Consider the following 25,598-nt stretch of genomic DNA (forward strand, 5'->3'; position numbering starts at 1 on the left):
ATCTGTATTTTTGGAATTCTGGATTCTGGCAGGGCTTAGAATCAGAACTGCAAAATAATGTGAAAACGGCGATGAGGATACTTTTAAAAAAAGGAGAGGGTTATACTCTATTGTCACAGACTTGAAAACACTAGGCAAGAGAAATGATTTGGGGGTTAGTGGAGAAATATTCTGATTAACTTTATTATAAAGATAATAGTATACAACATGGGTAGGCAACCTATGGCACGCGGGCCAAAGGCTGCACGCGAGCTGATTTTCAGTGGCACTCACACTGCCCGGGTCCTAGCCACCGGTCGGGGGGCTCTGCATTTTAATTTAATTTTAAATGAAGCTTCTTAAACATTTTAAAACCCTTATTTACTTTACATACAACAATAGCTTAGTTATATATTATAGACTTATAGAAAGAGGCCTACTAAAAACGTTAAAATGTATTACTGGCACGTGAAACCTTAAATTAGAGTGAATAAATGAAGACTCGGCACACCCCTTCTGAAAGGTTGCTGACCCCTGGTATACAATATAAATGCAGCACGTATGGCAAGAGACAAGCAAAAGTGATATACATGCTGTTTTATCTCACTCAAAAAATAAATAAATAGAGAAATTTAGAAATCATGAAGAGAAGGAATTCCACAGAAATACGAATACAATAGTTGGAAGGGAACAGAATGGAAGGATGTTAGCAGAATATCTGAGTCAGTGCGAAATACAAGAAGGGGGAGGTATGCAGTTGTATCAAATAAAGAATGAGCAATTTACATAGGCAAAAATCGGAGCAATTAGAAGCATTTGCACAAGGAATTAGACAAAGAATAAGAATGTGAGAGACAATTGCTTATTAAAGTGAGAAGACATAGTAAATGTTGATTTTTTTAACTTTAATTAGTGTCCTAAAATCTCTTCTGTTGCGTATCTGCATTAAGCATCCCTACAGTTTAACATGCATTCCCAATTACAACATTTCAAATCCACTTCTAATTGTACAGTGATTACTAAGGATACATTTTCATGGATCATCTTATAAATGACAAAACAACATGAGACCAAAAAGGCAAGATGTTATCAGCAATTTTCATCATAAAGGGAACCCTGCCTGGTAAGAATCCTAAGTAGGCTGACAAAAAAGTCTGTTTTCCTTGATAGAAATTAATGAGTTCCTTATAGCAAAACTCAAGTAGGGGTGAGTGAATTATCTGAAGCAGTGTCTTTACCAGCAGACTACTCAGACATGTGGTTTAATGCCTATCGATATTGAAATATTGCCTATAATGTGGTAGTAGCAGAAAAATTATGTGCTTGCCCCCTCTTCCCTATTAGCTAATGCAGAGTTTGAAGCACTTTTGGTTAATCATTTTCTTAGAGGTCTTGATTTAATTAAACATAGATATGTGTGAAGCAGTTCTGAAGAAATGACTCCATTTGAACCTTCTCCCATTCCTTCAAACACCAAACTTCTTTCAGGTTTGAATTTCTTCATATAAAGACTCCCTGTCTCTTCAACACAATGTGGATGTGGCTCTCTCATTCCCCATAACCCATGGATCTCTACCCACCAACCTTCCTACAGATCCAGTGTTCTCAACAATACTCCATTAGGTCTCAGAATACTCCCATGAATTCTCTACACCTCCTCCCTGAGAGTCTCACAAACCTTTGTACATCCTTACATACTCTAGGAGACACAAGACAGCCACAGTCCTCCTCCTGGAGGTTCGTGAGCCAGGAGGAGAGAGGAGCCTATTGGAGATTCATGGGGAAAATAGAGAGGATGGGAACCTATTGGAATGTTGCAGTGAATAAAGAAGAGACAAGGGAGATTATTTGAAGACATGGGTTGCAGGGAGGAAAGGGAAGGATCACAGGGGGCAAATTCAGAGCTCTTAGAGTTTTGAATAGCTCATTGATTGCATGGATTTCCAATTTATCCAAAGAGCCCTGGGTGCAATTCAAGGTAATGGGTTTGATCTACACTGCTCTTTATGATTTGTTTTCTGGAAATCTTAGAAATAGTCCCATTACCTAACACAATATTTAAGATCAGTTTGAATGCTTGAGCTGAGACGTTACTAGATGTGTATGTCTGGAACTGGGGCAATGGCATTCTCAAGGGAGGTACTTGACTGGAGTTTCCCTCATCATCCCACAGACCCTGAATTTCAAGGAACATTTCAATGAACAGTCTACAGCCCATCCCAAGTGTGCTCACGATGGTTGCCAAGGGAGCCACTTACACTCCCAGACACACCCACGGAGGAGGTAGTCATAGTTAGGATCAAGGTACTAGGAAGTGCAAAGGAGTTGATCTTCCAGGGCTGCCAACCTGAGACCAGGGTTGTAAGTGGTTCCACTCACCACCTCAGCATCCCCTGGCATCTGGTCATGACTGGAAGAGTATTCACATCCAAGCTGAACTCCTTTTTGGCCCTTTGATGGCCTGTTTTAGTCCATGACTTAGCCCTCTGGCTAAGATGCATCTTCTCTGGACTCCTTCTGGTGTAACAATATCCCTACCAGAGATCCATGCATCCCTTCTTGGGCTACTCCTCAACTCATTCTCTTGGCTCAGCCCTCATCCTCATCTGGGCTTAATAGTTTTTGTGTTAGGGCTTTTATGCCCCTCCCTTGGGGGAACCAAGAGCCACCCTCTGCTCTGAGCTCCAGCCCAGGAACCTTGTGTTGAACAGCTGGGTCTGATCCTTCAGATGTGCTACTATTTCTCTGGGCCTCTTACTACCTCCAAGCCCCTTGCGCTGTTTCCCAGTAGCCTGTGGTTAATACAGCCTCTCCCTCTAGTTTCCAGGCTTCTCCCTAGGCCCTCCAAGCTCCTTGCTCCTCCCCTGGAATGCTGAACTCCAGGACTGTCTCACAGTGCCCTGCCCCTTTTCCAGGGCCCAACAGAGGAACTAACTCCATCCCTGTGGCCCTTTTCTGCCTGCCTTCACCAGGCCCCTCCTAGAGAGTAGGAACTCCCTGCCTCTTCTCTCCTGAGTCTCTTCCACTCATTGAATTCTCTTCCTTCTCTATGTAGTTCTCTCTGACCCTTCCATGGCTGGGATCACTCATTTTAAATGAGTTCAGATGAGGATCAGCTGGGGTAAATTACTAGATCACAGCCAAGGCTGAGCCCAACTCCATTAAAGGACCAGCCAGCATGTGAAGGACACTGCTGGGCAAGGCAAGTGTTGGGCCATGATCTGCGCTTTGCACCACCCATGCGCCAGGTATATCACTTTCTATACGTGTTCAACAATGCTCCCCTAGTGACACCAAAGATCTTATACTTTGCAAAGAGACAATGCCTTAAGTTTAGTGTGAGGACTATCAGACTAAACTTTTATCACATCCTCACTTTTTTATCACTTTTATCACTACCATTTATCACATCCTCACATTCTGCCTGACAGGTTGGGTAGAACAGAGTGGGTCAGTCTTTTATAGGAGAGCTCTTTTCACATTACTCTGTGAAATCCGCTTAGATCCACTGTTATGCACATTTGTAAACGCCTGTTGTTCATGCCCGTGGAAGCAGTATGTCAAATAAAGAGACAAAACAAACAATCTAGAAAAGTTATAAAAAGCAGCTACCAAGTTTTTTAAGACAGTAGAAGGGGTAGAAAACACGGAGGAAAATGACAGCAAAATGTGAAAAGTAACAACATAAAAAGGTAGGGGTGTGTGTGTGTGTGTGGCAGTGATAGAGGAAGAAAGAGGGGAACAAAGGAAAAAAAGAAGCAGAAGCCTGAAGAACATAGATTTTAAACCCAGGGTTCCTTCAAAGGGAGGGTCTCTAGAGACGGCGTAAATCTGAAGCATGGGACTCAACTGGCTGCTCAAATATTTCTCATAATGTAATGATAAATACTAAGATGTGCTTCTGACTTGAGGAGAAGCAGGTTGCTAGGGTTGGACAGCGATTGATTGCACTGTCAAGGAAAAGCTTAAATGTCACGATATATTTATTTTTATTTATATTACAATGCTATTTGCATTGATAACACTGCTAGAAGTATCAAATGCCTGTCAAAAAGGCAAAGGACAGGCAGTTTCAGAGATTAAGAGGCACAGCTGAGACATGGTGGAAAGTATTTTTTCAGGGTTAGTGCAAAGCAATGGCTCTGCTAGCAAATGTTACAGCCACTGTATTTTTATTTAATAAAAAGGGAGGGTCCCTTTTCGACTGGGTGTTCCAGTTGAAACCGGACACCTGGCAACCCTAACAAAGAAACAGTGTTTGGATCCAGATCAGATTTATCTAGGCTATAGTGCTATATTTGGTTCAGAGTTTTGATTCAGAGTCAATGGCAGTGAGCTGTTGTCATGAGATTTCATCTCAAAATGTCTGAAATCATGCAAGATCAACTGCAGTACTGCATTACAACCTCAGGAGAACAACCAATCTGGAGAAGTTCTAGCAATATCCACACCTGAAAAGAGGCTCCTTCTGGTTTTGCATCTGATTGAAAGAGAAGGGCGAGTTTGTATCTGGGGTTTCAAATTTAAATACCCTGAAGTTTGGGACAGTTTCAAATCATGTTTCAGTTTTGTCTCCTCTAAGGTAAAAAAGAAGAATTTCACCTGCAGAAAGTAATTTATCAGCACAGAAAGTTTGCAATCTAGAGGAATGTTATATAAAAGGATAATGCAATGAGAGCAAGAGCTAGGAGAAAGATATGAATTTTAAATGACTAACAAAATTTTGAGCCGGGTCTGCAATATAGCACATTTCATTGCTGCAAAAAAAATCAAAGTTTAAGTTGTGACTTGGGCTGGATTTACTGCCTGACTTAACTGATGAGTTTCATCACTTCATACTGCGATTAAAAATATTTGATATCACATTTTTCTTATAAAAATTTATCTATTGAAGGCACTTGGCTCTATTAATTCATATCTACATGCAGTGATGGCACTCAGCCTTCAGACTTATGCCTAACAACTATTTCATGCCTTTTCCTGTCTCATTACTGAAATATTTCCATCCTGAAGAGTATGAATTAAGAAATATGACTCTCATCAGCATAAATCCTCATGCACTGAGACAAGGATACACCTAACACTTGTAAAGAACAGACTTTAAAGATCACCCTAACATCTATCATCATATTTTTAATCCTGGGATAGCTCTGTTGAAAACTGCCTTTAACAGTTAATATATACTGAACTAGATTGCACATGATGCACTTTTCGTTCAGAAAAACAAGAAAATACTGAATTAAATAGCTAAATCATCAGTGCCAACATACAGAATGCAGTTGCCAAGTCTAACAAAGAAGCATCAATATTTGTGTGTGTGACCATGGACCATTAAACACTATGTTCATCAGAGGACCTGTGCATATGACATAAGAACATAAAAATGGCCATACTGGTTGAGGCCAGTGGTCCATCTGGCCCAGTATGCGGTCTTCATCAGTGGTCAATGCCAGATGCTTCAGAGGGAATAAATAGAACAGGGCAATTATCAAGTGATCTATCCCTTGTCTTCCAGTCCTAGCATCAGTCACAGGTGTAGGGACACCGAGAGCATGGGATTGCATCCCTGATCATGCATCCCTGACATAGAAAGAACAGCACTCAATCTTCTGGTCCAAAAAAATAAAGGTTTTGAATATCTGAGACAGAATAGAAACTTCAAGTGATATTCTTTATCTGTTTCATAGTTTAATAGAATTTAAGGCCAGAAGGGGCCATTAGATCATCTAGTCTGATCTTCTTTATAGCACAGGCTGTGTTAGTTCACTTGGTATAGATGCTTGATTCTATGGATTTTTCCATGCCTTCCAATATTTCTATTGGAGCTGTTACCACAATGGAAATCAAATAAGTTAAAGATTCACTGTATTCAAGATGTCATCTAAGAAAAGGTAAATGTATAAACGTCTGTGCATTGCTCCATCTGTGCACCATCGCCAAACTCCAAAATGGATTAGGCCAAACTGTAAAATGATCATTCTCTGACATCCTTGCCATCAGGCACCCAGGTGAAACCAAAGACAGCATCTCTCCAGAAAAGAATCAAACAGAAACTACACTCGATATGCATGAACAATTTAAACAAAAAATCCAGCAGATGCTCCTTTTATCCGCTATCCCCAAATGTAATTTACACAAGTACCGATTCAGGAAGGATGTTCTTTGTGAATTAGCATTTCAACATCAGCAAAATATCTTCCAAAAAAGTAAATTTAAGAAGTATTTGAGGAGATATTACTGAAAAGTATGATCAGTGAAGAAATGTCACAGGCCTATGGGTAGGTAAGGGGGCAAACAGCAAAATAGTCACCCCCCCTTCCCATGGGCTGGCAAATAACTTTCTGCTTTGTTGTACATGAAATTCAGAGCAAGTACCCACAGCATCTCTAACACAAACAAATTCCCATGCTCCATACATAGAAGCATATACAAATAAAGAATAAACAACTTTATGGACACAGGGGATACATATACTCAATTAAAATAATGAAAATAAATCTCTGCAGTGCAGGATGCTAGCAGAATTTTAAAAACATATAATAGGATATTCTTTTGGCCCAAATGAGCAATAGAAATAAAAGAACAACACACATCCTTCATATGCAAGGAACAAGGGAAACATTCACATTAGAATAATACCACAAACCTTGAGAAAGACCAAAACCTAAGAACTCCCACAGTATTTCCACATTGCTTTGTAAATGAGAGCTTGGGAAATACTTCAGGAAAGTATTCAAACACATCATTTCAAACCAAAACATTTGACAGTATTCACAACCACTTACATTTGTTTTCTGTGAACATTCAGTACAATAGGTAGGTTGTTCCGAAGGATATTTGTGAAAAGCAAAAGTCTTGAATATTTGTGTGACTGTGATTGTGCAAGTATGTGTGTTTGCATCTCCACCTTAAAATCTCCAATTTCCCATTCTGTTCATAAAAGTTTCAGCCATCCAATCAAGGAGCAGAAACAATACCATGTGAGCTATATAATCACTCATATACCACAACAAACAGCAAATAGCTGAAGACCAAATAGTTCATGAACATCCCTTAGGATGAAGTACATTTGTATATGTTTGTCCAACACTTCTGAATCATTAACACATTTGTTAAATCAATGTCAGATAAAAAATTCACAAACCCCAAAGAACGGCTACATTCATGGAATAAATTATTTGCTATGAATAGTTCTTCCATCTGCACTGATAAGTGAAAGTATGATTCCAATTGATGGGTGCAGAGGTGAATATTTAAGAGGAGGGGAACATGCAAAACAAAAAAGCCAGCACTGCTTCTCAAAATTAACACTTTAGTATCAGGAACTGTGAATTTCCAAAGTTGTTAAGACTTATTTATTAATCCATATAATACTTATCCATTAGCTGAAGCATACAAATGGTTAATAGATGACTCTTCAGAAGTGATGAACGCTATGGAGATGAACTACATAGACTAGATTCAAAGGAGGTCAACAGTGGGAAAAGATGATCACTTTTAAAGTTAAAGTTAATCAAAGAAGTGCCGTACATCAGCATAATCCAAATCTTCTGGGCATGCTTTGCAGTTAAGTGGCACCTGAATGATTCATAGCACTATTCAAAATGGTGAAAGACCTACTTCATAACCAAAGGAAGTTATACTGTATCAGTAAACAAAAAAATTGCCTTCCAACAAGTAATGAAGGTGCATAAGATAAAGGAGCCAGGGAAAAAATATACAAAGTATGCAATTTAGGCACAGATCCTACAAACCCTCATATGTATCTTTAATCTTGTACATAAGCAATTCCATTGGCTTCAGTGGGACCACTCACATGCAGAAAACTAAGCCCATGTGTGTCTGCAGGATCAGTGCCAAAGAAGAGAAAATGAAGAGAATTAGAAACTAACTTCAGTTTTATTAAAGTATATTTTATAAATATATTAGTTATGTACTTGTAACATTTCAGATATGATATTAATATGGATGAGAAATAAGGGGCTACAAACACAGAAGTTTCTGAACTGCAAATCCTAAGAAACTGTACTTGTTTCAGAGAGATGCTAACTACACATTTAGTTATAAGTACGGTAACATATCTATTGATTAAAATTACTTATTTTGGGATCCCAGCCACATCTCATCAGCATTATTTATTATATTTGGCATTGAGTATACTAATAATGACCAAGAAAATGTTTGGGAAATTCACTAACAATTTCACTGCTCAGGCATTAATCATGATTATCCATTTCATGTCCTAAGAATAAACAAAGTAACACTGATGATAAACAATGCTGAAATCTTTGTGTGGCTGATTTTCACTTATTCTAAGGTCAACCAACTATCATGTGATACTCCAGCAAAACCCTGTCCATTATTGTTCAATTAATTACAACTTCAGAAAGCAAAGTAAACTCAAAACCTCTAAATGGGTGGGGTGTGTGCATGCAGGTATGTCACATGCCCGCTTCTGTGTTCTGATGTACACAATGACACAAGTTACTACAATCCTACTCTTTTCTTTTTATTCTAACCTCTTGATGACAGCACATCTACTCAATGAAGGGTCTACTACAAGAGTTACCTTAACACAGGCATACTGGTGAATAATTCCATTTATGGTGAATATTTTCATGGATAATTAATTCATTATGGAATAATCATTAGGATAAATATTTAGGTCACTGATATGTCAACAGGAAAAAAGTTGTTTCAGATAATACTGTTCCCATTCAGAAAAAGCAATCAGTATACTTTCAGATATGGTAAACGTGAGGGAGGTTTTGTGCATATCGAAGTCAGGATGAGGCAACTGGAACAAACAAACAAACATCACAACACTGAAGTATAGGCCCAGATACTAGACAAAGTATTATTTTAGTCATCAAACAATCCAGTCCAGATCTGCTCACACCACCCACCAAAAACCAAGATATATATGATATGAAAGAAATTGGTAGAATTTGACCACGCACACACACACACATCTAGAAAACGATGGGAGTTTTCTCAATCTGTTTAAGTATGAATTTTTTCCAGATGGAACTGCAAAACTAATATCAGCCAAAACTCAAAATATATGATCACTCTTCCAGTTTTATTTCTGAGTGGTACCGCAGTGAGCATCAATAAGCTCCAACAGTACAAACACATCAAGGCCCTACTATAGTCCCATTAACACAGGTAAAATTGGATACAGCCTAAAAGAAAACAGAATCCAGATGGTGAATCCAGAAGGCTGTCCAACACTCAAAATACTGCTGAGAATAAAGAAACAAATGAATTAAATATCTCTAAAAGTCCAGTATAGCAAACGTTTATGAGCCTCGTGTTTATTGAAAGTTTGGTGCCATATGATTTGTTTGGTCAATAGTTTTGTGGCCTCTGCAATAGAAATCTTTCCTCTGAAACAATTCATTTTTATAAGATTTTAGTATCTTGGCATTTTTGTCAACTACTGTAAATACATCAGTCCTCTGCTGCGAAATAATGAAGCTGAAAATTGTGCAATAATTGCACAGACTGATTTTTTCAACATTGTCCACACAAAAATTGAGCATCTCCAAATTCTTACATGTTGGGAACTTCCAAGATACTTTGACTCCCCACGCACACCAGGCCTAAGTTCTTTGAGCACTGCCAACAAGTCGGCTAAATCTTCTGGCTAGTGACCTATCGGATGATTTGTCAACCTACTGAGCTCTGGAACTGGAGATGGTATCTAGAAGCAGGGTCATTGTGGACAGAGATCTGGGCGTGCTAAGCTAGTCTCCACCTTCGAGGTACCCTGGGGTCTTCCATAGCCAATGTTGTGCGAGGCCACTGGACTGAGACAGACTTTGTATCAAAAGCAAAAGTCTCATCAGTTAAGTACTGCTTCTAGCTTCTTCAGAATTTCAGAGAGAGGGGAGGAGCCAGTGCAGGAGAGCACTGGAAAGCCCTATCTGAGAAGCAGGATGTTTTGGCATGATAGATTAGATTAGATTAGATAAAATAGATAGAATGATGCTGATTAGGAGATACGGTCCTGACAAAATCTTAGCTCTTACCTGTTATCAATCAACTTAAATATATCATAATTTCCTTCGAATAAACTAAATTAATTGTCCTCGATATTTCTCTCTCTTAAAATTATTTGTATTTTTAAACATTCACTACTATTTTTTGTTGTCTTGGTGGAATTATTACCACCCCAAAAGAAAAAACTTCTAAAGCATGATAAAGGAATTACCGAACCCACTCAAAGTTAGATGATGCTCATTTATCTGTACAGAATTGTCTAGCAACAATAATAAAGTAAACTAAATAAAATGAATTACTGTAGTTAAGTATTACTGTAATTATTTCTTTTACAGCATTCTGAGAAATACATTAAACAAATGAACTGAAGTTCAATTATTCCCGTGTATCCAGAAAAGAGGGCAGAGGAAATTGAGGTGAAAAATAATGGTCTCTAGGCTACCTTATATAGTATATAGTTTAACTCACAGAAGACCAAAGGGAAACATTTAAAGTAAATTAGCTAATTTTTGTCTCAGTACCTTAAATCTGAAGCAGAATGTTACCATGGAAAACTCTTCCTGCCCACACTAGCAGGAGAACAATGTATAATTCTTGATAGTTTGAAGTGTATAGCTGATATACAGCATCCATATGCTTTCGCAGTGAAATTACCTTTTTTAAAGAAAAGGTATGCAACTCAAAGTGAAGAATGGGATTCAGAACAGAAGGAAAAGGAGAAGGAAGTCCTTAGATTGGAATTTCAGATGACTCCAGCAAGAATAAAATAGCCTTAAATGTATAAGCTGCTATATTCATTTTCTTCAGCAACAAGACAACACACTTTTCCTGTCATTTTCTTGATCTCGAATATTAGAAGCATATTGCAAAGCCAGTCAGTTTCCTAAAATGCAGATTTAAGACTGAAATATACTCTATGGCTTTGTAAAGAACATTTGATATATAAAGATTTAAAATAACAGATTTTTTTTATTCTTGGTGAACTTGTCCAGCTGAACATTTCATCAATTTCTTTTGGTCTTGGAGGACTTATGGAAAAAGATATAGGACAGTGAAATCTGTTAGTTCATATTCTTGTTACAATGCAAAAAGTTCAATTTTCTCAGAACATTTGAACACAATTATAAACTTCAAAGAGTGATATTAAGAATAATATTAAGAAACAGAGTGGCATATATAACAAAGTGCATGGTCATAACTGTACTTACCCACCAAATGCCTGGATTGCATAAAACTTGGAAGCATCCAAAGAACTTCCACTTACTATTCGAGCCTTTAATGAAGAATAAAGAAAAGCTTAATTACTCAATTTCTGCCAAGAGATTTTGGATAGAATTTAACTGTATCGTACATATAACACCTAATATGAAAAATGTCAAGCAGGGTCAGCTCCAGGCCAAAGCTACATTAATTTTTGCTTTGAAATACATGTGATTAGCATTCAGCATTTAGTGAAAAACACTGGTAAAACCCCGGAGAAGAGATCAGATATTGCCTCCCAAATATCGCTGCCCTTTAAATCCCAGAGTATGTGCAGTGTAGATGATAACTAGTCAGAGGCAAAAATCCAGACACCATGTTTGACAGTAGCAGACCCCTGTATTGGCAACTATGATTTTATAAGATAAGCACAACAGTGAGGCTATCCTGTTTATAAATGCAACACATTTGGAATACACTCAAAGGAGAACAAAAGAATGGAAAGCTGGGAAACATGCACATTTCACAACTAAAATGAAGGAACCAAACAGATCAAATAAGTCACAAACAAACATCAACAAAACACACAACCCCTTAAGGAAATATGTGATTTTAAACCTTTTCATCCACAGAACTGCTATCTGAAAGAGAACCAGGAAGAGGGGGAATAAAGGTTAGATAAAACAGTCTCCAAGAAAATGTGTAAAGTTATGAAAAAAATCTTACAATTCTAGCTTGCTAAAGTAGAAATGAAAGGAACAACAGAAGCTGAGTAACATATATGTTTAGTTTTCTTTAATGTGATTGCTATGACCGTATACTTTGACAAGTTCAAAGATGTTTTAATATATAATGAACCACAGCTACTCACACAAGACTTTTTAGTCGTTAAAGATGTTTATGGTTATTTTATAAACTAGCACTTAATGATGTTCAAATCTAATGTCCAGCTCTGATACATTTACTAATACTAATGAATGCAAAGGTATTTTATTAAGGTAGGACAGAATGTTCATAAAAAGTGGTGATTTTGGATGTAGACTAAGGCTTTGTTCGCAAAGAAAAATAAAATTGCTCTTCAGTCATTTAATGGATATATTAAAATTATTATATTCTAACTATTCTGTTCTACCATGCAGACACAGGAAACTAAAAAAGGAATGCCAATAATCACTATCATAATTTAATTGTGTGCTTTTTAAATGTATTATATATTATACAATCAGTTTCATAGTCATACAGTACTTTTCATGTCCACTATCAGATATAAAAATTTACGATGGAAAATGTATGTTTATTTCATTTTTTCAAATATTTAAAATGCTTATCGTTTCCTTGTACTAAATTATGTATATCACATCTTTCCATCAATAAGTTTCTCTTTCACACGCACAAAGTTTGTATTATGTATTTTGTAGATATAAATTTGCATTGTTATAATTGTCACCTTCACAAACTTTGCACTGTTTTTTGCAAGGAGTATGCACGTTTTATACATGCTCTCTAAATCATTTGGATTTTTTTCTATAGGATAAGCACTGCTCAGCATACTTTCACTACAAAACTATCCCTCACATTTTAGACATATTCTATGTTTCAAAGCCAATATAGCTTCTATACAGTAGATCAAACTCAAATACATATAATGCGGATGTACTAGCACAGACAGTGTGGTAGCCACAGGAAGGTGCAATTAATCCCCATCCTGAAAACATGCCCATGCTTTGTTTTAAGTCCATTGGTTTAAATGGAACAACTAATGTGCTTAAAATTAAGCATGTGCTTAGGTACGTGCATGATGGAGGCCAAAGGCAGCCATGTCCGTCTAGTTGTTTAGATAGTCTAACCTGTCTGATTATGTTTGATTTTAACATTAAAATATGTTTGAGCCTGGTTAGTAGAGAGATGTGCCTGAGCCAAACCTGAATTCTCAGGAAGCTCAAGTCCAGATCCAAGGTTTGCAGCTCTGACCCATCTCTTGTTAGTAATTAGAGTCCACAGAACAAGGCTCTCTGGCACCATACTACAGCTCCTATTTCCGCTCTCTCACATATTACAAGCAATCCTATCATAAAGCATGTGTACAAAGGGGGGGAATAGTAAAGGTTGCCATGGCACTCACCTCCAAATTTCTTGACTTTTGTACAGAAACAATGTACTTGCATGATCAATCAAATACACAAGACATCACTAAACAAGTGAAGAATATTAGCCACACGTAGCGGAGGTCTCAGGACGTCCACCCATCACAATGGTTTCCTTTATAACTACACGCTTGACTACAAACATACACAAGAAGTGTGTCTGAACCAAAGTTGACTCCTTATGCCAACTGTGAAAATGGCCATTTAACTCAACAATATGAACTGCCCTGCCGCTTCTCTCACTTCACATGCTCAGGTTTTTCAGAAGCACTGAGTTTTATTAGAAATTTCTTCTTGGATTACCATTTTAGTCCCAAAGTTATCTCACTCACCCAGATCATCTATAGAAATTAACTCTCTTTGTTGTATTAATGAGATATTTGTATTTGTGAAAGATGTTTGATTGGCAGACTGGGCATAGCTGACCTATCTTTTTCCATGTAGCTAGCAGTGCAGGAGGGGCTAGCAATGCAAAGTGCTTCACATTCCTCCCACTGATGAGACTCAACCTTAGATTTGAAGGTTAACCTTTGTGGGTGAGAGGGTGATAGTTCAGTGTTCGGCTTCTCTGGGGTTTGTTTGTTTTTTTTCCCCTAAAAAGTGTGCTAATTAATAGCAAGCATGGTGTGTGTGTTGTGATAGACACACTTATCCACCAGCAACTGTACTGAGACCACAGTTTGCTAGAGCTGTAGCCCACTGAATGTCTATCAGATAGTAAGTTTTCATCATTACCCATTAGGGCTAGACTTGCACTACTGACCTATTGTAAGGGTAATGAGCTATGGAGTTTATTACCATTCTCTGAGGTATCCTGTCCTGCTGCATAGAAATGTTTGGATTTGGGCTCTAGAAGGGAAACTAAATCAATTTATTTACAGACAACTTTTCTTTAACATCCTCCCAAGCAACAGTGGTTTGTAAAGCAGAGCATACTAGCAAGTAAGCGGAGTCTATTTTAGGATATAACTGAAAGCTCCCTTCAGGGCCAATTATATTGGACTTCCCAGCAAGCCAGATGGGAAAACGAAAACAAGAAATGTGTTCTTTTAACTCAAGGCTAAATTTAAAAGCCCCCCAACAAAAAAGCTAATTCTTTTTAATTATAACAATAAGGTATCAGATCACTGGAAGCAGGAACTGTTCAGATAGCACACAATTACATTTTGTCCCAGTGGACAAAATCCTTATTTCTATTCAGAAACCAATTTTCACAGGACACACTTGGTTTTCCCTGTTATCATCTTCAGAGCTATTTCCTGACACTGTAACCAATCTTTACTTTCTTAGGATAGAAGCTAAAGCATTTAATAGGATTATCATAACATCTTATTTATACCAGCCCTCCAATTTCTGTAGTATGCCCAATATTAAGAAGCAATTCTTATCCAATAGTCTAATTTAAATGGCTGATCTCAATGGCTAGGTTTCATTACTCATTCCCAATTCTGACAAGAGGGAAGCAGGGGGAGAAGTTAATAGATTATAAAAGCCAGAAGGGACAACTGTGATCTTCTAGTCTAGATTTTTTTTAAAATTACACACACACACACCCATGGTTGTTGTGCACTTCAGGTTCATTAAGATTTTGACCACTGATTCGAAGGGGGGCAGGATGGAGACCCAAAGTTATAATTCTGTTGCAATCCATTTGCTACTAGAAATCAGGACCAGATCCTGCATTCCCTATGCATCTGAAACTCTCAGTAAAATCACTGCGAGCTTAAGTGCACAAGGAATGCAGAACTGATCCCCTAACTAATGCAAGTAATATTCTGCCTCAGTTCCTGGTTGCAGAAATCCATTGTGTAAATCAAATAAGAAGTATCTCAGTTTGAAGCAGATTTTAAATACATTATAATTTTTAAAAGTGCCAATAATATACAGATTTCAAACTTAACCATGAGACATATATTTACATGAAACCATTTAAATGGCTTTTGTAATTAATTTGTTTTCTTCTTTTCATACAATATATTAAGCAGGATTATTTGTAATACGTATGGTTTTGCAAAAATTTTGAATTTAGATAGCAAAGTGATCATTTTTAGCACCAGCAAATAGGTTCTTAAGTGATACTTATAGGATTGTATTATTTCTAAAAAAACCCACCATATTTTAAGTATCCACATTTATTCATCTCATAATTTTATGCAACAAAGAAAATGTCAGAAGGATAATTTGAAACAAATGATATATTTAGCATTTTATTTACAGACCACCTTCGACTCAGGTAAATTGTACTTTTGAGCAGATGAAAGACATTTAATTTTAAGGAACACAAGGAAATTAAAAGAAAAGAAAATCTGATTAATAGAAAATATAAGTAATTTATTCTTTGCAGTAATGTGATTTGACTTCAGTGGCATGGGCAGGGTTTAATTAGCTCCTGGGCAGCTGCCTGAATAGATTTCATGGCATATGTTTAAGGTGCAAGTGTTTATGGCAGGCCTTGGGAGAAATCACTTGAGCACTAAAGAGTCAAAACCACCTCAACTTATTTGGGGCAAGCAGTATATCTTTAGATTCATTATTTAAAAAAAATATCTGTAGATAATGTGCAACCAGTTATCCTTGGACCTAGTAGATTAGAAAAACAAAAAAATTGTGGGCCTAATCATCAACTGGTGTAACCTGCTATAACTCCCTGCAACTCAATGGAGCTATGCCTTTTTACATCAGACGACAATCTGGCCTATCAAATAATATGCATTTAAAAAAAGAAAATAATTGGGCCCAATTCAATTTGCACTTGGCTGCAATAGTGCTATAATTAAGTAGGGGTTGATGTGTTCAAGATAAAGCTCAGAGATAATTTAAGTGTAAATAGAACAGAGGTAAATGGGGGGCATATCCTCCCACTGAGTGCAATATGTTTGCATGTAACTCCAAAGCAACATTCTCAAGAAAACCTGGAACACAAAAGCTCTTGGTCTCAGATGCCTGCAGTATGTTAAGATTGAGAACCAAAGTCAAACTTGCCAATAATTTGATTCTGACATGGACTTATGTTCAGTGATAAAACTCCATGCATTAGAGCTGCTCATGGGCACAGAAGGGAGGAGAAAGGGTCTTGGAAATACACTGTATTTAGCTGTTTTCCCATGTAAACAATAATGTTGTCTCAATAACTAAACCAAGGAAAAGATACCATCTGCCAAATAAACATACACTGAATATGCTTGATGAAATTCTTTGGTCCTAAAAATATTCTGTCCAGTGACTGGCTCCTGTGCAGATGGACAAGGGGTACGGGTGGTCCCCTGAGCACAAGAACTGCTCTGGGCTGGCACTGCCAACCCAAACCAATTTCGGAGAAAGTTCATAGACCTCCACCCTTTGTACTGGTCAGCAGAGCTCTTAGGGTAGGTCTACACATATGGTGGTGTGTTGAGAATGCACACCCAGTTAGCACAGTTTGCAGAACCATTGGCCATTATCTTTGAAAACTTGTGGCGAACGGGGGAAGTCCTGGATGACTGGAAAAAGGCTAATGTAGTGCCAATCTTTAAAAAAGGGAAGAAGGAGGATCCTGGGAGCTACAGGCCAGTCAGCCTCACTTCAGTCCCCGGAAAAATCATGGAGCAGGTCCTCAAAGAATCAATCCTGAAGCACTTAGAGGAGAGGAAAGTGATCAGGGACAGTCAGCATGGATTCACCAAGGGAAGGTCATGCCTGACTAATCTAATCGCCTTCTATGATGAGATTACTGGTTCTGTGGATGAAGGGAAAACAGTGGATGTATTATTTCTTGACTATAGCAAAGCTTTTGACACGGTCTCCCACAGTATTCTTGTCAGCAAGTTAAAGAAGTACGGGCTGGATGAATGCACTATAAGGTGGGTAGAAAGTTGGCTAGATTGTCGGGCTCAACGGGTAGTGATCAATGGCTCCATGTCTAGCTGGCAGCCGGTGTCAAGTGGAGTGCCCCAGGGGTCAGTCCTGGGGCCGGTTTTGTTCAATATCTTCATAAATGATCTGGAGGATGGTGTGGATTGCACTCTCAGCAAATTTGCAGATGATACTAAACTGGGAGGAGTGGTAGATATGCTGGAGGGCAGGGATAGGATACAGAGGGACCTAGACAAATTGGAGGATTGGGCCAAAAGAAATCTGATGAGGTTCAATAAGGATAAGTGCAGGGTCCTGCACTTAGGACGGAAGAACCCAATGCACAGCTACAGACTAGGGACCGAATGGCTAGGCAGCAGTTCTGCGGAAAAGGACCTAGGGGTGACAGTGGATGAGAAGCTCGATATGAGTCAGCAGTGTGCCCTTGTTGCCAAGAAGGCCAATGGCATTTTGGGATGTATAAGTAGGGGCATAGCGAGCAGATCGAGGGACATAATCGTCCCCCTCTATTCGACATTGGTGAGGCCTCATCTGGAGTACTGTGTCCAGTTTTGGGCCCCACACTACAAGAAGATGTGGATAAATTGGAAAGAGTCCAGCGAAGGGCAACAAAAATGATTAGGGGTCTGGAACGCATGACTTATGAGGAGAGGCTGAGGGAACTGGGATTGTTTAGTCTGCAGAAGAGAAGAATGAGGGGGGATTTGATAGCTACTTTCAACTACCTGAGAGGTGGTTCCAGAGAGGATGGTTCTAGACTATTCTCAGTGGTGTAAGAGGACAGGACAAGGAGTAATGGTCTAAAGTTGCAGTGGGGGAGGTTTAGGTTGGATATTAGGAAAAACTTTTTCACTAGGAGAGTGGTGAAACACTGGAATGCGTTGCCTAGGGAGGTGGTGGAATCTCCTTCTTTAGAAGTTTTTAAGGTCAGGCTTGACAAAGCCCTGGCTGGGATGATTTAATTGGGGATTGGTCCTGCTTTTGAGCAGGGGGTTGGACTAGATGACCTCCTGAGGTCCCTTCCAACCCTGATATTCTATGATTCTATGACCTTGCAAGCACTGGACTTGTCTTTGAGCACGTGAGAGACATAAGGTGTGTAGCAGCAGGAATCCAGGATTTCCCCCAAAGTGACTAAAAATTTATATAACACAATGTATGGAGTGACTGATTTGCACATGAGAAGGGGAAAATAAAGCTTTTGTATCCTTTATAGCAGGGGTTCTCAACCTTTTTCTTTCTGAGGCCCCCCTCCCCCAATATGCTATAAAAACTCCACGGCCCACCTGTGCCACGACAACTGTTTTCCTGCATATAAAACCAAGGACCAGCATTAGGAGGTAGCAAGCAGGGCAACTGCCTGGGGCCCCACACCACAGGGGACCCCATGAAGCTAAATTGCTCAGGCTTCAGCTTTAGCCCCTAGTGGCAGGGCTCAGAACCCCTGGCTTCAGCCCTATGCATTGGGGCTTTCGCGTTCTGCTCTGGGCCCCAACAAGTCTAATGCCAGCCCTGCTTGGTGAACCCTCTGAAACCTGCTCATGGCCCCCCAAAGTGTCCCAGACCCCTCGTTGAGAACCACTGCTTTACAGATAAGTCTCTATGAATTTACAGGCTGAAACTAAAAGCTGTCTAGAGACATTACTCTAAAAACCTACAGAATTTAATAGAGTGGTTTCCTTTCATAGATTTTTGTAGAGCCATCCTACAGAATTCTATATTCTTCTGCTATATAAATCTCTGTGGATATAATTCTCGGCTAGGTTACATGGGTCAGATTGTAACCTATGCCTCTTAGGGTAGGTCTACACATATGGTGGTGTGTTGAGAATGCACACCCAGTTAGCACAGTTATAAATAGCAGTGTAGACAGTGAAGCACGGATTACGCGAGTGCCCTATCCTGACCCCTGAGGTACATACCTCACACAGTCCTCTACGCCCCCAAGCAGTGCCTCCCACATCTACACTGCTAGTCTTAGCAGTGTGGGGTCTCTCTGCCTTACCCTGGCCAGAGACTTTTCCCCCACCGCAGTGAAAGACTCCGACAAGGGTAGGCAGTGGTGAAAGGCTTTGGCAGCAGAGGTGGAGCAGGAAGTGGAAGAGGCTGGACCACCACGGCCCAGGTGTCCGGCAACGGGTCAGTGGCGACTGCGCCAGAGGAGGCTTGGCCTAAGTTATGGCTCCCATATAGGCTACAGTGCTGTCCAGAATATCTGCAGGACTGTGTACTGTTGCCTTGCCCTCAACATGCCCCTAGTGGCCCCAATACACAGCCAATGCTAGGGCTTGTGAAGGGGTTCTCCAGAGGCTGCCCTGTGACTGTCTTCTACAGCACCTGCACTGGAAGAATTCTCCCTTCTCTTTCTTGCAGATATAGGGTTTCGGGCCCCCTTTATGTGGCATAAAGGGTCTGGACTGGAGGTGAGGCACATCATTCTGTATTCCATTCTATGGAACTTTCCCATAAGGTAGGGAGTCTGGAGTATCCTCCAGGGCATATTTTTTTTTAATCTATACAAAAGTTCAAAAGGTCTTCTCTCTCAAAGTATTTTTATGAGCCAGATATAAAAGTTTCCCTGGCAGGCATGACTTGGCAGAGAAGGGGATGAGCCATTCCTGAAATTCACTTTGCTTGCCTTTAAATTCAAACAGTGTTCATATTAGATAGGTATTATAAGCAAGGAGCCAAAATCGGACATGGGGCTGTATCACACATGGCTGGGCCTTAAGAAACTGAACAAATCCTCAACCCGATGTTTAACCTAATACAGGCAGAAAGCAAAGATGTCCCTGGAAGGAAAACAAGTCATACTATTTCAAATGATAGGCTTGTCAACACGGAGAGTTAGTGCGTGCTATGCTGGGATGTAAATCTACCGCACAGTAGTTTTCCATGCACAAACTGGCCACATGGACCCCTCTACCACACACTAAAATTTCCCTACGGTGCACTTTGAACTGCTCTGATCTGAAACAGAAATAGATAAAAGTTCACTAGAGAACTTTTAGTGCGTGGTAGCAGGGTCCACATGACCAAATAACATGCAGCACGCTTGTGCACGGTCGATTTAAACCTCAGCTTGCCATGCACTAACTCTCCATCTAGACAAGCCCACAGTGTCCACCCTGCAGATATATCAGAGAAGAAGAAAATATTTGAGGACCCAGACTAATGAAGTAGATAGAAACCAAGATAACTACAGAATCTGGAGTACTTCTACACCAGGAGAAAACCAATCATATAACTATGTTATCAGAACATACGGTGTAGTTCTTTGTTTTCCCTGTGCCCAGCCAAAGCTGGGACTTAGATGAAAGTGACCTGGCTGAACCTTAATCCAGATAAAACAGATGATGCTAGTTGGTTAACAGAAGGATCTTGTGGGCATAGCAGGGATGGTTTTTGGCATCTGAAGTGAGGGGATTTGTTAAACCTTCATCTAATAGGTTCACTGTTTGGGCATGCTTTCAGCTCCCTGGCTGATCCAAAATGCCATGAATGGCCACAAGTACCTCTGCCATAGGTCTCATATGGCAACTGTGATTTTGGATCTGGAGCTTGGCACAGTTCTTCATGCCTTTGTGACTTCCAAATTGGATTTCTGCAATGCTTTCTACATAGGAGGAACACTGATGATTGCTCAGAGTTTACAGCCAGTCCAGAATGTGGCTTCCCATCTGCTTGCTAGTGTTTATTTCAGGGAACATATAAACCAGTACCCTGACAACTTCTGAGTTGAGTTCAAGGTGCTGAATTGGATCTATAAACTAGTCTACAACTCCCGCTTTCCCAGCAAGCCTCAGTGTCAGCTGAAATCAGCCAGGGTTCTTGAACTAACAGTCCCTGGACTGAATGTCCAGAGACTCGAGTCAGAGCATTCTCAGCAGAGGATCCCACGCTGCAATTTGCATATTCCACTGGCCCAGTGGAATCTGAGTTTGTTGACCATTACAACCCACACCTTTTCTCTGGCCTTTGCCTGAAAGGAGTTATTTTTCTTTTATTGTACTTAATATTTTGGGAACTCGTGAGCGGGGCGGAGTATTTTAAAAAGCTTTTAAAGTTACATACTATGTATGCCCAGAGATATTGTATCAAGTACACTTTATATATTTAAAATTAATACACAAAGTTTATGTTTCTGATTCACCACTGTTTTATTCCAATTTTACACTGATGTAATTCATTGATTTCATAAAACTAATGGTGAATCAGGCCCTAAGCATACACCAGCAGCTATTTAGCGTAACTATCATAACCTGGGCATTGCCCACATTTGTCCATGCTTTGGACTGTCATTGTATCTCTTGAAATAATTTTCCTATTTCTTTTCAATTGTTTGCTGCCTAGAAGACTCCTCACTGGAGAAGTGTCTACCTGTACAATTAATGCCAATTCCACTTCTTTATTTATCAAATTATGCTTGCAGTACAGATGGCTAGCTTGACTCTTTCTAACCCACTGCATGTGTTGGGATTCACAGTATACTCTCTGTGATAGAGCTATTGCATGATTGTCACTAAACATTGCATAAACACTAATCTGTTAATTATTTCCTTGCACAAAGGAACCCACTGGAGGGGAAAATCTCCTCCAGATAATCCACAGATCTAATCTCAGAGTATGTCTACTTGGCACTATAAACCCAAGGTTCCAACTCAGGCTGAAGCCTAACCCCTCACTTCTATCTACACACAAATTGGGTTAACTAAGCACTTGGATCCAGTGTTCCAGAACCACATGGGGGTGCAGGGTTCACGGCAGAGTCAAGCCAGGATCCAGGGTTCAAGCTCTGTTGGTTTGCAAAGTAGACACAACCTCACTCGACCTTGTACTCTGGGAGTCCACCAAAAGTATCCCATAAGTCTACAGACCAACTTCTGTTGTCCTCTGGACAGTTAAGTTTTTCTACATTGCACCACAAACAAAGAGGTAGGGGAGCCACATTTTGGGGAAAGTGATAGAAAGTCTGGGATATGGATGGTGAATGGACTCAGGCCCGAATAATACAGTGTAGATGCTGGAAGCCTCAGGCTGGGACTCAGAGTTCAACAATTCCTCACCTGGGGTTATAAATGAGTGTTAACACTCAAACTCTAGGCTAACAAACCCAGGGTCTTCGAATTCAAGTTCTACTAACCATGGGCTGACATTGCAGTGTAGACATATCCTGAGATTCAGCCAAAATATTCCCTTATGGGGAGAGGTCTAAAGTCCTGCAGCAGAGGCAGATTGACTGGCCTGTTTATCCCATGGAGCCTGATGATCCATAGCACATCTTTCAGTTTCTCCACTCAGTGAACCAGTGCCAAGGTATTATCCGGTCTCCCTTCCCCTTCCAGCTCTATTGGAAGCAGCTCTGCTGTGCAATATCCCATTTGCCAAGAGTGAGTACAGAGTGAAAGCTAATGCTGATAAGCATTAACTTTCATGTGGCTATCCATGTGGCCATCTGCTTGATTCGGACAGAAGTTTGCCATTAAGTACCGGTGCTCCCTGACCATGTCGCCTGAATACCTGTCGAGCCTGGACTGCCTGGAGTTGATGTGGATGAGTTTGCATTGGCTCACAGGAGGAAGAGAAACATGCTGTTGTCATTCTGCTTCCCACTTGCACCTCTGTTTCATAGGCTCAGGAAAATGTATGCCCTTTTTTTACTTGGTACTCCCTCCCACCCCACACATACTTAAAACACTACAGTGACACAGCTGAAGTGCTTCAGTGTAGGCACTACTGATGCCGACGGGAGGTATTCTGCCATTGGCGTAGGTAATTCCCCCCCCCCCCCCGAAGAGGAGGTAACTAGGTCAACGGAAGAATTCTTTCATTGATTTAGAGCTTGTTTATACTTGAAACACCATAGTGGCACAGCTGCAGCACTGTGGTGTAGACATTACCTACACCGACAGGAGGGACTCTCCCATCAATGTAGGTAATCCACCTCCCCGAGAGGTGGTAGCTAGGTCGAGAGAAGAATTCTTCCATCAATCTAGCACTGTCTACATGAGGATTTATGTTGGCTTAACTATACTGCACTGTGAATTTTTCACATCCCTGAGGGACGTCGTTAAACCAACCTTATTTTCTAGTGTAGACCAGGCTCAGAAGAGGCAGAGGAGAAGAGGCTGAGGTCTAGATTAGAGTAAGTTTTAAAGGTGTGATGATAGATCACGTTATTGAGCTAGACCTAATGAACACTTTCTAAAGCATTCATCAAGGCAAAACAGTTCTACTTTGGCAAGTGTTAAAATGCTTGAATTAAAGCCTAAAGGGAAGCAGTAGGCCTTGCCTTGACATAAATTTTAGAAGGCGTTAATTAGATTGAGCTTGGTAACTGGGCCTAATATCACACCTTTACAAGGCTGTGGATGGTCAGGAGAAAAGGACTTAATTGACCCTTAAATTTAAATATTTCAATTGAATGTTCTGATATTTTACAGGGAGGAACTAGACAGATCAGAGTTACATTTCAAACTGTTAAACAATGTTAATGTGATTTAAACATTTACATAACAACAAATCTGTTTTTAATACTGGTACTTCTTCCATGAGGAATCCATGGATAGTCTTTATTCCCTTTCATCTGTAAGGGATCATCACGCAACACCTGGCATTCTAGGCCAGAGCTCTTGTACTTTAAAAAAATATTCTATTACTAAAAATGTATGGTCCCTGCAGTCATCTCACTTATTTCAGTCTCAAAGAAACAAACGTTCTGTGACTCAGGTGCACTTTGTTACTTACAGCTGAATGGGGAACACTCAAGGCATAGAGAGTGATGCAGTTTAACAGTACAAGATAGTTTTAATACTATTTTAACACTAGATTGCCTGGGTCATCGTGGCTCTGAAATGGAAATGGTCCTTGAAATTCAGCCACACAATCCTCAATATTGCAGACTTTATCATTTAGGCATTTTACCAAGCAAGAACATTCACAATCCCTAAGAAAAAGCTTAATAGTTAACCACAAAGATGTCCAGTGGAGTGTGAGTATAGATGTGCTTTTGCTTCTAAGAGGTTATCAAATTATTTGCTTATGGCCTGGTAGCCTGCCAAAATGTAGGACCCACATAACGAGGAATGCCTTTATGCAGTTGTTCCAGCTATATGTATAACTGTAAATAGCAACACTTTAGACCAGGGATTCTCATACTTTTTCTTTCTGAGGTCCCTCCAACATGCTATAAAAACTCCACAGCCCACCTGTGCCACAACAACTGGTTTTCTGCATGTAAAAGCCAGAGCTGGCATTAAGGGATAGCAAGCCAGCCAACTGCCTGGGTCCCATGCCACAGGGGGCCCCGTGAAGTTAAGTTGCTCAGGTCCCTGGGCTTCAGCCCCATGCGGTAGGGCTTCAGCTTAGTACCCTGGGCCCCAGAGAGCCTGCTTGACGGGCCCCCTGAAATCTGCTCCCCAGGTGGCCCTGGATCCCTGGTTGAGAACCACTGTAAAGTTTAGACAGATGTTAGAAATATGTATAATAAGCACACACATTTTGAACATTGCAATTCAGCAGCCATAGAGAGGAAATGAATACCCCATATCATTTCTTTGCTTCTTTCATTAAGGGTATGTCTATACTACCCACTGGATTGGCGGGCAGTGATCGACCCCCGAGAGCTCTCCTGTCGACTCCTGTACTCCACCGCCGTGAGAGGTGCAGGCGGAGTCGATGGGGGAACAGCAGCAGTCGACTCACCACAGTGAGTAGATCTAAGTACGGCAACTTCAGTGACGTTATTCACATAGCTGAAGTTGCGTAACTTAGATCAAATCCCCCCACCACAGTGCAGACCAGGCCTCACAATGAATGTATAGCTACAAAAAGTGTATAGTAAAAATAAGTGGTTTATTTGTGAATTTTTCAGCTAGGAGATCCATTCTCCCCTTGATGCCTAAATTATTCCCTTTACAATTGTGGACTGGCTAGCTCAGCCAGTTACAGCCTGGTGATAATAGTATTCAAGTCATGGGTTTGATCCCAGGCAGAGCACTTGGGGTCAGATTTACAAAGGCCTTTACGAGCATAAAGCTGCAATGAGGTGCTTAGTGGGTTTTTAAAAGTGCCTAAGCAGGTTAGGTTTGATATTGAAATCAATGGCACTTGGGCACCTATATGCATCTTTATACATCTTAACTATCTTAGCAAATCTGGCCATTGCTGATTGACTTTTCACAGCCCCGACTAGTAAGCTTTCGGGCAAAATTCCCTGGCCAGTGTTATGAAGCACATCAGACCTGATGAGCAAAATAGTCTTGTCAGACTTTAAAATCTATGAAAATTAAGTGCAAAATTATTCCAACATTTTTGGGCTCTAAAGCATTATCCATGTTATTGAGGGACAATTTACTCCTACATTTCACAGCATATGGGGAATCTGACACACATGGGAGCTTCATGACATTGGGTAAA

General features: G+C 40.0%; 1 protein-coding gene across 2 annotated transcripts in view; it reads right to left on the minus strand.

The window, feature by feature from the left end:
* Positions 1–25,598, minus strand: part of UNC13C (unc-13 homolog C) — a gene marked incomplete at its 5' end in the record, with an annotated part of 390,158 nt that overhangs the window by 334,396 nt on the left and 30,164 nt on the right. For both annotated transcript variants that reach the window (XM_084641195.1, XM_084641194.1), the window contains 2 exons: positions 11,193–11,257; positions 11,803–11,825. In XM_084641195.1, coding sequence (XP_084497321.1) covers positions 11,193–11,257; positions 11,803–11,825 — 88 coding nt within the window. The remainder of the gene's footprint in view (positions 1–11,192; positions 11,258–11,802; positions 11,826–25,598) is intronic.

The sequence above is a fragment of the Lepidochelys olivacea genome (genome assembly GCF_965140295.1).
Source record: "Lepidochelys olivacea isolate rLepOli2 genome assembly, chromosome: 10".
Lineage (NCBI taxonomy): Eukaryota > Metazoa > Chordata > Testudines > Cheloniidae > Lepidochelys > Lepidochelys olivacea.